Genomic DNA, 16746 nt, shown 5'->3' with positions numbered 1-16746 from the left:
TACAAAAAATCAACTAACTAATTCTGGTGATGCCCATCTGAACGTTCGTGACACTGCCAATGACAAAGGCCATGCAATCATCGTTCACATCCCTTCTGGTTCAATTGAAGGAAATGCTAATACAATCCATGAATACGAGTAGAAATATTTTTTAGGAACTCAAAACTATATGTATATATATGCCTTTATATGTCAATCTATCATTATAACTGAAGATGTCTTTCCTTCAGGGGAGGCTTGTGCCAATGACAATTCCACAAACCTGTCGCATTTTGAATCTCAACTTAACAATTGTCTCCCCATTCAGTTAGTTTTCCTCCTATTTTACCCCCAGTCTCGGGAGGCTGGCGCCGCCGCTTGACCTAATGTCTAGATGTCGCATATTTTCTTGGAAGAAAACATCCTAGGTTCAATCAGTAGTTGACTTCAAATCTAAGAATGTGGCTCCATGAACTGCATCACTTACGTCAAAGAATAAACTATCCATTGGCAGAACGTCGAAAAAGTTACTATTTGCCAGAGCTGAAACTGTAAAGGCTGGAACACGTACAAGAAAGATCTCTGTTCCGCAATGACGGTAGTCAGTTACAATTTGTCGCAAGACGTTGATGCCAGTGATATCTATGTACGTTATACTCGAGCAGTCAATGACAATATGGTGGATTCTTTCTCCTGAGATAGGTGGCACTATGATATCATCACTTCCGTCACAGCCAATGTTTATTTCCGGTTGAAGAGGCTCAAATACATTTTCATATAGCTTTTTTTTGAAGATCTCTGCGGTTGCGAAGTACAATTTGGAATTAAAGGAAAATATTTTGACTCCCGGAATTTCCTCCAGACCACCTCGTGTATGTTTATCAAGATAAAGGTCTTCATCCTTCGCTCTGGCTAATAGATGACCATCAGCTAGTTGTGGACAACTGTGAAATATTACCGTGGCTATGGAAAAAGCAATGCCGAAGTATATGCCAATTTCTAAATCAGTGGCCAGACATACTAAAGCTGTGGTTATCCAGATCAGAAAATCAGCCTTGCTAACCCTCCAATAAAACGGTAGTACTGTGATCAAGCGGAACAAATCTTTCATAGCCACGATTATCATGGCAGCTAAAACTGGAATGGGTAAGTGATAAAATAAAGTACCAGCTCCCAACAGAACTATCAGTATGAGTAAGGCAGACGATAATCCATGTAATGTCGTCCTGACCTGAAATTAGATTTGAAAAAGAATTGTTTGCGTCTGTCAACAAAGATTAGAATATAAGCATTAGAGTCAACATGACCTTTTAGTCGAACCGTTGACCTAGTAAAATTCCTTACACTGCACATTTTCATTAATCTAGAGCAACATGCAGACAGGCCAAAAACCTCACTACGGTTAGGTTATCATGCAAAGAAATAACATGTGTTCAACAGCAAAAATATCATCAGAAGGCTCTTACCTTTAACGAACTCAACATCATTGTTCTTGGATGAGCTTGGCTAGCAGGGAAACACATGAAGAACGAAGCAATGATATTGGTCACACCGTACGCAAAAACTTCTTGGTTGTCATCAATGGAGTTGTTATGGATCTGAGCACACAGTTTAGCCAGAGAAATGGTTGCTGTAAAGATTACCACTGCGATTAAAATGCTGTCAGCGAACACTCTAGAAAACATTCCACTGGATAGATCAGGAGCTTGTGGGGCAGGTAGACCTGACTTCACTTCTCCAACGACATCCACGCCTAGATTGAGTTCGAAATGCCCAAGCTTTGAAATGATCGTTGACAAGACAACTACAATCAAATCAATGGGTATGGGTATTTTTAGTTTCTCTCTATATCGTTGATTGATGCCGATATTGACACCAAGAATGGTCACCCCAGTGAAAATAGCAATCACGGCATCAGCCCAGTTCGTTTCGGCTATACGAGAAAATAAGATCCAGTAATATCGCCACAGTCGTCCTGGACCAGAAACTACACCAACTGTGATGTTCAAAGCTTTACTCAGCTGGCTAGTGGCAATATAAATGGCACAGGCGAAGGTAAATCCGCCAATAAATGATTCTGAGAGATAGGTTGAGATGAAGCCCAGACGCAAGAGTCCTACTGCCGTCAGAATGATACCAACCAATAGGCACAGCACCACTGACACACTGACCTTGTATTCGAGTAACTGGTCTTGAATCTGTGGATCATCAATGGTCACATTGGCAGAGATATTCAGGGTTTTGATGAATATTGCCTCCTCCCTTTCCACTACAGATGAAGTCATCATGGATGCAATGGCCGTGGTTCCAAATGAGATGTGAGGTGATGTTCCAAAGATGACGTAACAGATAAGTGGGAAGACAGTGGTGTATAAGCCATTAACTGGTTTCAGCGACGCTAGAACTCCAAATCCTAAAGCTTGAGGAAGATGCATGAAGGCTACGGACAGTCCAGCTATCAAATCATTTACGATACAATCTCTTATATATGGTTTTCTGACTTCGGACACTATGGGGATAAATTTGAGTAGGTATTCACAAACTATCTTTGTACAGGAGCACTGTTTCAGCAGTTCTCTGAGGCTTGGTCGATGGTCCTTTCGTTTGTATGTTTTCTCTACAGCCTCATGGGTATAAAATCGTCTTGTTAACCTCAATATGGATGATTCATTTGGTTCGCTCTTTTTATCCACATCATCTTTGGAGTTTTCCTGCAAAACAATAACATTTTCATGAAACACTCGAAGCTAATGATGCATATAATGTAAAAGTGGATACTTGTGCAGGTTTATGTTGATGGCTTTATGCGCCACTCTAGCAAAATTTTCCGCACGATGTATGGTTTTGATTTAATTCTATAGACAGACTTGATATATCAAAATTTGTGGTCAAGTTTGTACACATTGCCACTGCCAAACGAGATTTCTTGCATCGGAATTGCATATGGTAGTCAGCCCTTTTTTCATTACGGGTGAATAATTATGGAAAATCTATCTGGAAAATTATTGTTAATAAATTTGGTCACAGTTTGATAGTTGATAGACGAAATCCCCATGAACATTCTAGTATTTATCTTACCTTTTCGTCTGCTTCAGATAAAACGACCATCTTCTGATAATTCATTAGTTAAACTTTTCCTTTCCTCAGAACAACTAAGACCACACAAATGAATACAAATTGAACAGCATAATCTAAGTTCACCTTAAAAGCTTCAAATAAGTTATTCCGATATTTGTACAGATAAGCATCTGTGTTTGTGGTCATTAACCTTAATGAGCTATGTCATTATGAAAACATTGAGTAATCCAATATAGAAAATATGAAGTATGCTCTGAAGGTCATACATACAATTTGTTTGTCATTTGAGGTCAATGATGTAGGACTAAAGAAAACTCCCTGACAATTAATTATTTAGTATTTATATTTATTAATTTTCTATAAAAAATGAAAATCCTTTCTGCTGAGAGTATAGCCTGACCAATCTGGCCCTAGCGTTCGTCAGACGTGATATTCGGATCGGATATCGGTACGTTTAGGTCCAAACGTTTTATGGTTTCTATTTTAAATGTTTCTTTGCCAGATCACAGTTGCATAACGACACTAGTTTGATATTAGGCGACAGTTTTTAATCAATTCATTGGAATTTCTTTTGATTACAAAGCGCTAAAACCTATTACTGTGCTATGGATACTAAAAAAAGGCACCTGTCAGTGATATACATATCAGTACTGTAAATTGTGACAAGGGATCGCCAATAAGGACCATGGTCATCAGGTGTGAGACACACAATGAATGCAGGATGTTCCCCACCCAATCGAAATACAAAAAAAAAAGTAGCAAACAAAAAATAGTAGTCCAGCCTATTTACTGAAAGTGGCAGTGAGCACCAATTTACGGTGTATATTTATTATAAATATATAATCAAGTATTTACATCATAAAAGGGTAAAGGTAATATTTAATAGGTAATAATGAGTAATAACCTCACGAAGTTCATAAAACAATGTTTACTCTCTACTGACATAATTGAAAGCTTTGAGTAATAAATTCTGGCACAATACGTTAATCGACAATCAATTAAACACGATAAACAGTACATACGAACATAATAATATATCATGCCACAATGCATGAGACTTGTTATTTACAGCGATTCATTTGAGAAATCCACAAAATCGTCATTATTTATATCCACATGATTGTACACAACATAACACCTTGATTGTGATATCTGTCTGTTCAGTATTCAGTTTTCAATTTTCGATCATACAACAAACCTGTATCATTTCTATGAAACCCAACACCAGACTACCTATAATGTATTTATTTACTAGTGGCTCCACAGATGAAAGGGGTCGGAGGTTTGCGTGGACGTCTTGAATTCACTACATCACACTATTATGTTTCAAAACAAAAACCATAAATCAAGAACAATCACGTTAATGAAGAAAACCTTTCCCCTACAGTTTTTAGTTTTAGAATTTGGGGGTTTTTAATCAATGTATATAATTTTAACCAACGATTCACAATTCTCTTTTGTTTTAGTCTTTGAAAATAGCGTGGACTCTCTGAAACATAAAAAACAAAATTAATGCTTCAAAATATCAGTCTAGGCATTAGTCACGACCTTGGTGGATTAGGATAATGAATTAGCTTCGTGAAGGTCCTCTTGAATGCCATGATACTTCTGGATCTATAAACATTTACTGGGTCGACAGGAGTAACTAGGACCGATGACCTTCCACGCCGACCAAGGTGAAGAGGCACAAACTTAAACGTGGAAAGAGAAGAAAAAACTCGGCGTTTGAGTTTTTATAAAGGCTTATCTCTCTAGTCTGTATCAGTTCTAGGCATATTCAAAATGCTGCCCAGTTCATGACGTTGTGGTAACAACAGCATTGTCGGGTTAATCAGTACTTTCAGTTTCAAGACGAACTTTTCTAAAAGGACCATACATAGCGTCGATGATAATGCTGGGAACATTATCGAAACTACAATTTCACAGAGAAAATTCCAGAAAATCTCAAGGGAGATAATATTCCTGAACAAATTCAAAACCGACTTCACGGGAGGCAATCCATACCGAAATTTTAATTCTATGAATTACTTGTTATTATTCTCACCATCTATAGCGTCGATGGAAGGCTACTTAATGATAATGCTGGGAACATTATCGAAACTACAATTTCACAGAGAAAATTCAAATAAATCTTTTTTTTACGCTCAAGGGAGATAATATTACTGAACAAATTATTATAAATTCAAAACCGACTTCAAGGGAGGCAATCCATACCGAATTTTTAATTTCATAATTTACTTGTTATTGTTCTTACCATTTATAGAGGAATCCACACATGAATTATATATAACCCTGAGATTTGTTTGTTGTTCCTCCAATAAGATATGACAAAACGTTACCAGTACAGGATGACAGTGAGCCATTTCAACTTGTAAGATACTTATATATGCCAGATAACCTGAAAACACAAACAAATTGATATTTTAAAACGGATATGTTTCCGTGGAAGCTCAACGAATTGGACACATGCTCGCTTATCTGGAGGACCACTCCTCGATCCAGACACAGGTCGAGATGATACCATCGAAATTTCTTCTCAGTTTCCCTTTTCAGTTATTCGCTTCGGAAGGGCTGACATTGAAATAACATCTAGTCATTCATATGAGACAACAAACCGAACCTGCATGTGTAGTTCAAAGATCTCTCGACAGTTGCAAATTGAAAAATGGTAAGCTAACGTCACTGTCCTGGCTAAATGTCCCTTATTCTCATTTGCCCATTTAGATGTAAGAAAGTAGGATTAAACTTCATTTCATTCAAGTGGAAATATTCGACAGACTGTCCATTGCGTATTGACTTACCTGGATCCCAGTGTTCAAAACCCGGTACGAGATTACATCTATCTATTCTAGTAAGATAGGCTATACCTAAAACCATAGCCCAAAATACTCGAATAATAGCTTTACATAAACCAACAAAAACATAGAAGAAAAACAAGAAATACGATATGATGTGGTATACCCTCCTGCAAGAGAAACGAAAGACACATTTCTAAAGGAATATTACAAGTTTCCTTGCTGAACATCTGACTTTTGAAACAAGCGGAAGTGACGACATAAATATTTATTTGAGTAGTGGTATTATGTACAAAGAACTGTACGAAAGCGATAACATTTGACTGACGTACAATGTGAAGTAATGTTTGGGAAACATGCTACAGCTTTAGTTCACCTGTCCCTCCGAGTTTCAACAAATTTTCTTCTGGAAATTCAGCTTACCTATTATTCAAAGCTAAAGATTTTCTTAACTTTCCTCGTCGACGAAATAAACAGCTTTGAAGAAATATTCTACCACTGAAAAATTTCTGACAAAAGAAAAGTATGTAGGAGACTACAATTGATGGCCTGCAATAAGAAAACAGAAATATAAAAATAACTATAAGCCTTTCATTTGTCGTTTCATTAGTAGAACCTTGAACCTAGCACAGTGACAGGATAGTCTTCCTTTTGTCGGTGCATTGGTAAAACCTAGCACAGTGTGGGATAGCCTTCCTTTTGTCGGTTTATTTGTAAAATCTAGCACTGAACCTGAACCTACCCAGTGACGGTTCTTTGTTAGAAACTAGCAAAGTGACAGGATAGCCTTCTTTTTGTCGGTTTATTGCTAAAACCTAGCATAGTGACAGGATAGCCTTTCCCATGTCGTTTCATTCGTAGAACCTAGCATAGTGACAGGATAGCCTTCCCTATGACGGTTCATTGATTGAACCTAGCACAGAGACAGGATAGCCTTCCTTGTGTCGTTTCATTGGTAGAAACTAGCACAATGGCAGGATAGCCTTCCTTGTGTCGTTTCATTGGTAGAAACCAGCACAGTGACAGGATAGCCTTCCTTTTGTCGGTTCATTGTTAGAATCTAGCACAGTGACAGGATAGCCTTCCTTTTGTCGGTTCATTGGTAGAACCTAGCACAGTGACAGGATAGCCTTCCTTTTGTAGGTTCATTGTTAGAAACTAGCACAGTGACAGGATAGCCTTTCTTTTGTCGGTTCATTGTTAGAAACTAGCACAGTGACAGGATAGCCTTCCTTTTGTCGGTTCATTGTTAGAATCTAGCACAGTGACGAGATAGCCTTCCCTATGTCGTTTCATTCGTAGAAACTAGCACAGTGACAGGATAGCCTTCCTTGTGTTGTTTCATTGGTGGAAACTAGCACAGTGACAGGATAGCCTCCTTGTGTCGTTTCATTGGTAGAAACTAGCACAGTGACAGAATAGCCTTCCTTTTGTCGTTTCATCGGTAGAACCTAGCACAGTGACAGAGAGCCCTCAGAATCACATGAAACCCTAAGGTTTTTTGGAAATAAAATGAAGTTAAGACTGACTTACATTACTGCCCAGAAAATGAAAGTAAATTCGTAGGAGACTTTCCCTGAGAATGGCAGGATCAGAAAATAAGCAAACAACATACACAGAGCAACGAGACCTAATATCATCACATAATAACCTACAAGACAAATAATGATAAATATATCACAAACTAACATAAGTTAGTGATTTCCTTCTGTCTTCACATTTTCCTCGGTAAATCGAATTTAAGTTATCATTTCTATGTAAATTGGAATTTCAAAATATTTTTTGAACTTATTTCAAACATTTTGAAACTGGGGGAATATTTATATTTACAAAGGGGGAACGTTTCCAACATTTCACAACAGGGGACATAATTTCAAACATTTACAAAGGGAGAACATTTCAAATATTCTAAAATAGGGGAAATGTTTTAAACATTTTTAAACAGGGGAAATGTTTCAAACATTTGAAATCAGTGGAAATGTTTCAAACATTTTGAAAAAAAAGGGGAAATGTATCAAGCATTTTTAAACAGGGGAAATGAATAAAACATTTTTAAACAGGGGAAATGACAAAAACATTTTTAAACAGGGGGAATGTTTCAAACATTTTGAAAAAGGGAAATGTATCAAGCATTTTTAAACAGGAGAAATATTTCAAAAATTTTTAAACAGGGGAATTGTTTCAAACATTTTTAATCAGGGGAAATGTTTCAAACATTTTTAAACAAGGGAAATGTTTCAAACATTTTTAAACAGGGGAAATGTTTCAAACATTTTTAAACAAGGGAAATGTTTCAAACATTTTTAATCAGGGGAAATGTTTCAAATATTTTTAAACACGGAAAATGTTTCAAACATTTTGAAAAAGGGAAATGTTTCAAACATTTTGAAAAAGGGAAATGTATCAAGCATTTTTAAACAGGAGAAATATTTCAAACATTTTTAAACAGGGGAAATGATTCAAACATTTTTAAACCGGGAAATGAATAAAACATTTTTAAACAGTTTAAGTGTTTCAAACATTTTGAAAAAGGGAAATGTATCAAGCATTTTTAAACATGGGAAATGTTTCAAACATTTTTAAACAGGGAAATGAATAAAACATTTTTAAACATGGGAAATGTTTCAAACATTTTTAAACAGGGAAATGAATAAAACATTTTTAAACAGGGGAAATATTTCAAACATTTAAAACGGGAAATATTTCAAACATGGGAAATATGACAAACAATCTTAAATAGAGGAACATATTTAAACAAAAGTTTTATTTTGAACAAGGGGGGTATTTTAAACAGTGAAAATATTTCAATTGTCTAAACAAGGAAAACAACAGAGGGTTTCAATTTGATATCATCACCTTGGAGTTGTGAGGGTTGTGATCATTCACTTACCCCATAACATATAAGCAACTTGTACTCCACTGTACATAAGACTACGACTCTGTAAGGGATAACGGACGTTTTTAGGGCATATTTTACTTGCTGTGTCAAAGCTTTTAAAGTGGATGTAAAACTATAAGAGGTATACCAAGTGAATAATATTATACATGATTGCTCCTCAACCTCAATGAAAGTTTTGAAAGATCCAGAATATTCATCTAAAATCAATAATTTCGTAAAATTTCTAACGCCCATTATCGCGCCATATTTTACACCCGGTTAGCCGGTCGTCCTTGCGGTTGGTAGGCCTATCTTGGGCAATTTATTAGATTTTTAAGGCAACATTTGTTCAATAATAAGACTTATAGTCTTTGCAAAATTGACCCATATAACATTTTTTCTATAGTGACGTCATACTTTATATAAAATTTTCTGAAATTACAGGACCTACAGACGTCACGGTGAGATCGGAATTCTGGAATAATTATATTAAATAAGTAACCCCCTGTATATAGACGCCGTATATTCTTTCAAATCATTAAGGCTTTCCGGGATTCAGATTTGATACTTACCACAATTTGAGAATTTGACATAAATCTTATGTGACGTGGTATAAACGAGTAGTCACCTCGCATCAGTCGACAGCTATGTAATCTATATTTGAGATATATCTTTAATACATAGTTCACCATGACTACTGTTGAGATTGAGTAGGCTACATACCAAGATACTGAAAAATGAAATAAAATTCCGCTGATGCATTTGGGTCCTTTGTTCCAGGTAGCCGATTTCTCGTCCTTAAAGAAATCCTTAATACACCAATTTCATATATAGGCCTTAGTCAGCGAAAGCACCCAAGGGGAAAAATATTCGGCTTTGTAACTCGAAAATTCGAAATATCAGAGATTGCCCCAAGACAATTCAAGATGAATTTCAAAATTTCTGCCACCAATGCTTGGTCCATAAATATAATCATTCCAGAACTGATTATTATCATGCAATGGTGGAGACCATTATATACCCCTTAGCATCCACCGTCAGCGAATGGTGGAATTATAGCCTTATGGAGTCTCTCTTTAAGTCATAATACGCAAAAACAACCGAATCGTAATTGTATTACATTACTCACCTCTGACAACAGTTAATAATAGATCTAGTTGATAGAGGATTCCTTCTCCAAATATCTTAATAATATCATTATTATCCACTTGATCAAAATGATATTGTAAAATATCTAATGTTTTATCAACACCAAGAAATGAGATTAAAGCAAACTGAAATGTAAAGTTATATATTGTTAAAAACTCTTTGAACGTAAAGCCATTCACCTCGTAAGGACAAAGTAAAGTGACACATCTCGTACATACAATGGGAAGTCACTCGCCTCGTAAAACGACATAAGTCACTCACCTCGTACATACAAAGTAAAGTCACCTCGTAAATACAAAGTAAAGTGACACACAACGTACATACCAAGTGAAGTCACTTACCTCGTTAATACAAAGTACAGTGACACCTCGTAAAACGAAGTGAAGTCACTAACCTCGTACAGACAAAGTGAAGTCACTAACTTCGTAAATACAAAGTAAAGTCACTCATCTCGTACAGACAAAGTAAAGTCACTCACCTCGTAAAACGAAGTAAAGTCACTCACCGCGTACAAACAAAGTGAAGTCACTCACCTCGTAAAGACAAAGTAAAGTCACTCACCTCGTACAGAAAAAGTAAAATCACTTACCTCGTAAAGACAAAGTAAAGCCACAGAAAAGGTGGAGGTAACACGAGTAGAGAATCTGTAAGTTGGATCATGACGGTATTTTAATATAGAAAATACACTTCCATTGAGTTCTTCTAATCTGAAATTATTAGATTTTAAACCATTATATAACTGAACTCTTAATTCCCCAATTCGTTAAACATTCGATTGCACAAAGAGAAAAACTCAGATATCTTTGTATTCAGTTTTCGGAATTGAGGGTCACCGTTATCTTTGAAACCAGGTGTTTGGTGTGGCACTAGAAATGTTTATAACCTCGAGGTTGATTCGAACATTCCAGTATGCCAGTATCTGGAATTTTGAGTAAATTAATACATATTTGACTATTCTCTGCCGAGTATACTTACTGATCTAAGGTCGGCAGTGCGGACCATTTGCCTTTAAATAATTCTTTAACATGTTTCACTTGATATCTCGCTAAACTAGGACCGTTCTGAAACAAAACGACTTTACGTAAAAATAGCATTCTTTTTTGTGCATAGTCATATGTCTTCTAGTCCTTTATCAAACAGTACGTTAACCTCTCTTAAAGTAGCTCGTGAACCCTTGAATATTGTGAACCCCAGGATTTGTTTAACGATAGCAAGATTCAGATTGTCAATATGATTGATATGTACCTGACTATCTAAGGCCTTTATCATTTGTTCATTTTCTTTTCTTTGTGAGGCTACATAGAACTGAAAGTAAAAGTCATATGAAATCTAAAATACAACCTGGAAACACAATTTCTTGCAATAGTTTGGCTATTAGCAAAGTATTTTATTTTTCATGTTTCGTTATGCGTCTCTGTTATGGACCAATTTTGTCAATGATTAACTTCATTGATAGTCGGTAAGTCGGGTTTGGGTACAAGTGGTTAGGTGCCGTTAGTTCGCATCTTCAAGGCAAGAAGAATTCTGATGCCACGACCAATTCTTTCCTGAGTCTTGCAAAGCGGAAGAATATTATAGTCACCTGGCCTGAGAATAGTTTGATAACAAAGTGCAGAACCACATTAAATAATCTTGAGAGAAAAACAGCCGTCAAATATAACAAACATAATAATACTGGTAACTGAATAACTATTGGCTGGCCGCGAAACACCTGAAATGAAATATCATACAATTGAAATGAAATATTATATAAATGAAATGAAATGTTATATAATTGAAAAGAAATGTTATATAATTGAAATGAAATATTATACAACTGAAATGAAAAATTATACAATTGAAATTAAATATTATACAACTGAAATTAAATATTATACAACTGCAATGAAATATTATCGATTGAAATGAAATATAATACAACTGAAATGAAATATTATACAATTCAAATGAAATATTAAAGAATTATGAAATTGAGTTAATGTCCTACTTTTCTGGTCCTAATTGTAATGATGAGAATCCATTATGACTTTCTGAGGACATGGCAGAGAAGAATAAAAATGAGATTTCATGGAGGGTTTAACTTCTACGAAATCTAGGGTTGACAGATCAGTTCTAAAAATCTATCACTGTCGCCTCTGCCCCCTTTTGGCTCCGCCACTGGGTCAGTCTCTCCGACCTATACAAAACTGATCATTGGCAAGATGACCACGGTCCTCCATAGTCTAATAAGCTAAACTAAGCATCAATATGTGGAGATCGAAACACCAGGCATTAAACAAACACTGTGCGGAAGTTGATTTGAAAACAGTAAGAGGCCAGCATTAACATACAGAAATGAGATGGGTTCGTTTAAGTGCTATTATCCGTTATCGTTTGTTTGACGATTTGTTTAACATTATCAATACAGAAATAGATAGCCCTATATGGTGGGCTGTTCGAAGTTCCGGAGTGTTTGTCCTTGACTTGATTTGCAAATCGCGAGTATAGACATTTTGGGGCAAATTGCTGCTATAATATAAGGACACATTACCTACATTTCTTAACAATTGCCACAATTTTGTCCGATATTTGCCGAGTGACTGTCCATAAACCATGACTGGGGGTGGATGCGTCTAAATTGCATATTAGCATTAAAGGAGAAATTACAGAACAATATGAAAGAATGAATGAATGAATGGAATCTAAGTGCTTTTCATTTCAGCCCAGAAAACTTTCAATCACAGATGCTAGGCTAATAACCGTAACGGTCAATGACTTGATACTTGAAAGACATGCCTACAATCTTTAGCCTGGTTTATTGACCTGGTCATCATTGGGCTGAGTTAGACTAAGAATGGCTTTATGGCCTAATGACCTACATAAAAATAGACCAACATGTTCCACATCTTTCTTAGTTCGTTTATTTTATTCACTGTGCCATGTGTGATAACATGTATTAATAGATTTCTTATTGTTATCAACAGAGACAATTATATTACTTCTACGACGACAAATTGCAAGGTCAAATACCACTGATTTCATTCATGCCGATTCTAGTATAAGCCTGCTGAATAACGTTCTTTGGAACGTAGGACTTTGTACACACATTTCAGGTAACAAATGTAAGAGATCCCCATGACCGAGAAAATACAGTTCCCTTGGATTGTGGACATATTTATATCATAAATCTGACTAAAAAGCTATTGCCAAACAACCACTGTATGGTCAACTTAAGTCAAGAATGGTACCAGGGCGCGGTAATTTGATCACTGGAAATTTGGTCATAATACATGTTCACATTGAGTTGGCCATAAGGTAAATAGGTCGCAGAAATATTAGCCACAGTATACGATCACAAGGTAAATAGGTCGCAGACATTTTGGTCACAGTAGACGATCACAAGGTACAAAGGTCGCAGAAATTTTAACCACGGTATACGATCACAAGGTAAATAGGTCGCAGATATTTTGTCCACAGTATACGATCACAAGGTAAATAGGTTTCAGAAATTTTGGTCACAGTATACGATCAGAAGGTAAATAAGTTGCAGAAATTTTGGTCACAGAATAGATCACAAGTTAAATAGGTCGCAGAAATTTTGGTTACAGAATACGATCACAAGGTAAATAGGTCGCAGATATTTTGGTCACAGTATATGGTCACAAGGTAAATAGGTTGCAAATATTTTGGTCACAGTACACGATCACTAAGTAAATTGATTAAATATATTTTAGCTACGAATAACTTAGTCACAAGGTAAAAGATAGTGGACTACAACCATATACGCCCACCATAGCATGGGGCAAGGGCAATAACTCCATAAAAAAATCTAGTTTTTAGAGCGTTTACAAGCAAATGTTGACGGACGGAAAGACCGACGGACGAACAGGGGTGCCGACAATATACGTCCACATAGAGAGATGTGAGCGTATAAAAACTAATAATTTATTAGTCAAGGTACCTTGTGACTAATTGCCGTGAACAAATTCCCATGTGTCAAAATTGCTGTGGCTAATTTACCTTGCGTGACTAAATTACTATGATCAATTAAGTTAAGTTCATATTTCTGTGACCAATTTACCTTGTGACCATACTGTAACTATGTGAGCCTAGTTTTCCAGCCGACAACATTCAAAATAGCTATCAGAGGCTGGAATAGAGGCAGATGATTCGGTCTAGTTTTCCAGAAACCATTTTGAAAAAAAAAACTATTGCATTCTTAATGTCCAATACATAGAATTTAAGGACAGTTCCACAAATACCCAAGACCTCGAGATCTAAGGCGTGTTCGTGAAGGTGGATTGTGCACATCATGCATGCACTGAGCTACACACCGTCTGACATGTACTTGCCTTACATTTGAAATGAGATGATGGAGTGGTTAAGTCTTGGTAGTAAAGGTCAACAAGCCTAGAAGTATTAAAAAGTGTATCATTTTGACGTACGTTGATAAACATGTCAAAGATTGCGATTAAAAAAATAGCTGTCACACAATCGGAGATTGAAAATACCAACACCAGATTATTCAATGCATTGCTACGGAAATTATTTTAATTTTTCGGGACCGGAGACTAGGTCGTCATAATCCCTTCTGATTTTTAATTAAGCTTCCCTCTGTTATTGATTTAGGTCGGAGGGCTAACAGGGAAATATTATAGTTCTTCGACAAAATGCCAAGGTACCGTCTACAAAGATGCAGTTAAAATCAAGAAAGAAGTAAACATCACACTGTGCTCGGTTTTTGGCTCATAAATAAATTCAAATATGTAGCTGGAAAGTATGACGTAAACCTCATTTCCATTTCGTTTTTCAATTAGATGACATTACAAGTGCGCCTTTCGAACGATGCAAGAGCGCGATTATTAGCGTTAATTGACTTTGTTAAATCATTTCTTCGATTCCAAAAAGTTCGTACAGAGCATCTAAAGGATGTTGGTTAAACTCTTCATTTCGTAAAAGATTGTCGCCTGTCTGAGACTGGTGGCTCACGACCTTGGTCAGACAATATAAGGACGCGTGTTAAAATATGTTATCCTTGTCAATAAATCAGTACAAGTTAGTTATCACTATGACCTACTAACTGTCAAATGTCATAGTTTTCCCACGAAAAAAATAAATCCAAGCCTTAGGTAATGGAGCTAACTTCACTGAAACGATTGATGGGCTAGCCATCCTGCCTGTAAATGAGGTAAAGAAGGGGTTGGTATACCAGCGCGACAACACCCCAGGTTAGCCTAGTTTGAACTCTCTGCTGTCATACTTTGACAACACATGTCGTTAAAAATATAAAAAAAAGTGATAACCACTTAAAAGAAGCATTAAGCAAAGAATATGTTATTTTGTGGTGAGCAATTGTCCTATTTGTCATTTCATTGCGCGCAATCGTTTGGTGAGCATTTGTCAAGTGATCAGCTGTCCGTACAGTCCGTACCCCCAAACCGACGACCCAGTCCAATGTCAACTTGCAAATAATAGCAACTGATGGTAACTGTGATGTTCTCAGATCGATTAAATACATCAAATCACCAGATTCTCTCATTGGCACCATTAACTAGAAGTCGTAGAAGTCAAATCGAACCCTCCAGTAAATACCAGATATGTAGAAAGTGTACATTGCATGACGTTATCAGTATTTATGAACCCAATCATGAGCAAAAATAAATAAAACATCATTTCATTTACCAACTTACTCGTCTAATGCTGCCGCTTAAAAAAATAATCACTTACCCATTCGTCGTTATTGGTACAATCAAAACAATGGGCGAGATTCACTAGAAACCTGCAAATATAATCAGATAGTTATACCAAACAATAGTGACTGGTTGAACCAAGTCCACCCACTCATCTAGTTGAGCCACAGTATCTCCTCGAGATCTAGCTCCATTTGGGCACGGAAGACCATTGGCAAGTGGCTTGGGTTTGGAGGAAGTATTCTTAGAACGTCACTTGAAGCCCTTGTAAAATACGACAATATAATTGCTCTTCAAATATTCTTTACTATCATACTTCAAAAAGGGAAGATGAAACTTTGCGAATGTGAACATGTTGGTAATATCAGAAGCACACAGAAGGTCATTAAAGAATAACATATGCTTACCAAAGTACACTGTAAACAAGACCAATTACAGAATCTATTAGACTAGTTTTCTTAGATAAACAGGCAAACAATGGATAATAATCTATACCCATTTCGATTACAGCTAGCATGGCGTATGGAACTACAACATAGTTGAAATGTTACTAAACGGGTGTAATGCCATTTTATATTTTAAGATATTTTTAGAATTTCCACCCGTTTTCTGAGCAGAATGAGTTCAACGCCAAATTTCCAGAGGCATTTGTAGCTTTTTAATTGCCGGTATAAAGCTTAATAATCCGGGGTTATTCACGATAAAGTATCGGTAACAATTTTGGTTTCTGGAGAAAAGCTCTCATGACAAAGTGATTTGGATTTTCAATGTGATTTTATAGATAACATAAACCGTGATCAGCCGCATTCCTTCTTTTCAACTTACTTTTAAACCAGATAGGACAATCTTCTGGTATAAATTGACCTTGAATCAAAGTCAAACAATTAGTAGCTGTTGAACCAAAAGCAGCAGCGTAGGCCATTCTATCTTCATCGCCATCCAATAGATTCACTGGGCTGCAATGAATAAATGATAATGAAACCTTGTATGGGGACATTGTTCTTAACCATTAACTTCATTTGTCTTTTGCCGATGCAGGTGTTCAATGAACTCTTTTCATTGCTAAATTTGAGCACTGTTGCAGTAATTACTTTGGTTGGTTTATCATCTGAGCTATTATCTGTTATTGGGACACCTGATGTCGCTTTGCAACTTATAGTCGCATCAGCCTACCGAACTTTAGAATGCAAACTTCATT

General features: G+C 36.3%; 2 protein-coding genes across 2 annotated transcripts in view; both read right to left on the bottom strand.

The window, feature by feature from the left end:
- Nucleotides 1-409: 409 nt before the first annotated feature.
- LOTGIDRAFT_122677 (hypothetical protein) lies at nucleotides 410-2498 on the bottom strand (the record flags this gene model as incomplete). Its single annotated transcript, XM_009060209.1, has 2 exons — nucleotides 410-1210; nucleotides 1446-2498. Coding segments are annotated over 2 exons (1854 nt in total), but the record flags the coding sequence as incomplete, so codon positions are not given.
- A 1914-nt stretch (nucleotides 2499-4412) lies between these two features.
- LOTGIDRAFT_163685 (hypothetical protein) overlaps nucleotides 4413-16746 on the bottom strand; it is a gene marked incomplete at both ends in the record, with an annotated part of 14191 nt that continues 1857 nt past the window's right edge. Inside the window, 15 exons of the mRNA XM_009060208.1 lie at nucleotides 4413-4546; nucleotides 5312-5455; nucleotides 5859-6022; nucleotides 6276-6401; nucleotides 7386-7503; nucleotides 8743-8863; nucleotides 9303-9460; nucleotides 9860-10004; nucleotides 10469-10586; nucleotides 10855-10940; nucleotides 11125-11184; nucleotides 11462-11590; nucleotides 15586-15637; nucleotides 15956-16076; nucleotides 16374-16504. Coding sequence (XP_009058456.1) covers nucleotides 4413-4546; nucleotides 5312-5455; nucleotides 5859-6022; nucleotides 6276-6401; nucleotides 7386-7503; nucleotides 8743-8863; nucleotides 9303-9460; nucleotides 9860-10004; nucleotides 10469-10586; nucleotides 10855-10940; nucleotides 11125-11184; nucleotides 11462-11590; nucleotides 15586-15637; nucleotides 15956-16076; nucleotides 16374-16504 — 1807 coding nt within the window. The remainder of the gene's footprint in view (nucleotides 4547-5311; nucleotides 5456-5858; nucleotides 6023-6275; nucleotides 6402-7385; nucleotides 7504-8742; nucleotides 8864-9302; nucleotides 9461-9859; nucleotides 10005-10468; nucleotides 10587-10854; nucleotides 10941-11124; nucleotides 11185-11461; nucleotides 11591-15585; nucleotides 15638-15955; nucleotides 16077-16373; nucleotides 16505-16746) is intronic.

The sequence above is a fragment of the Lottia gigantea genome (assembly GCF_000327385.1).
Source record: "Lottia gigantea unplaced genomic scaffold LOTGIsca_41, whole genome shotgun sequence".
Taxonomy (NCBI): Eukaryota; Metazoa; Mollusca; class Gastropoda; family Lottiidae; genus Lottia; species Lottia gigantea.
Note: the sequence above shows the minus strand (reverse complement) of the source record. Positions and strands in the feature narration are given on the sequence as shown.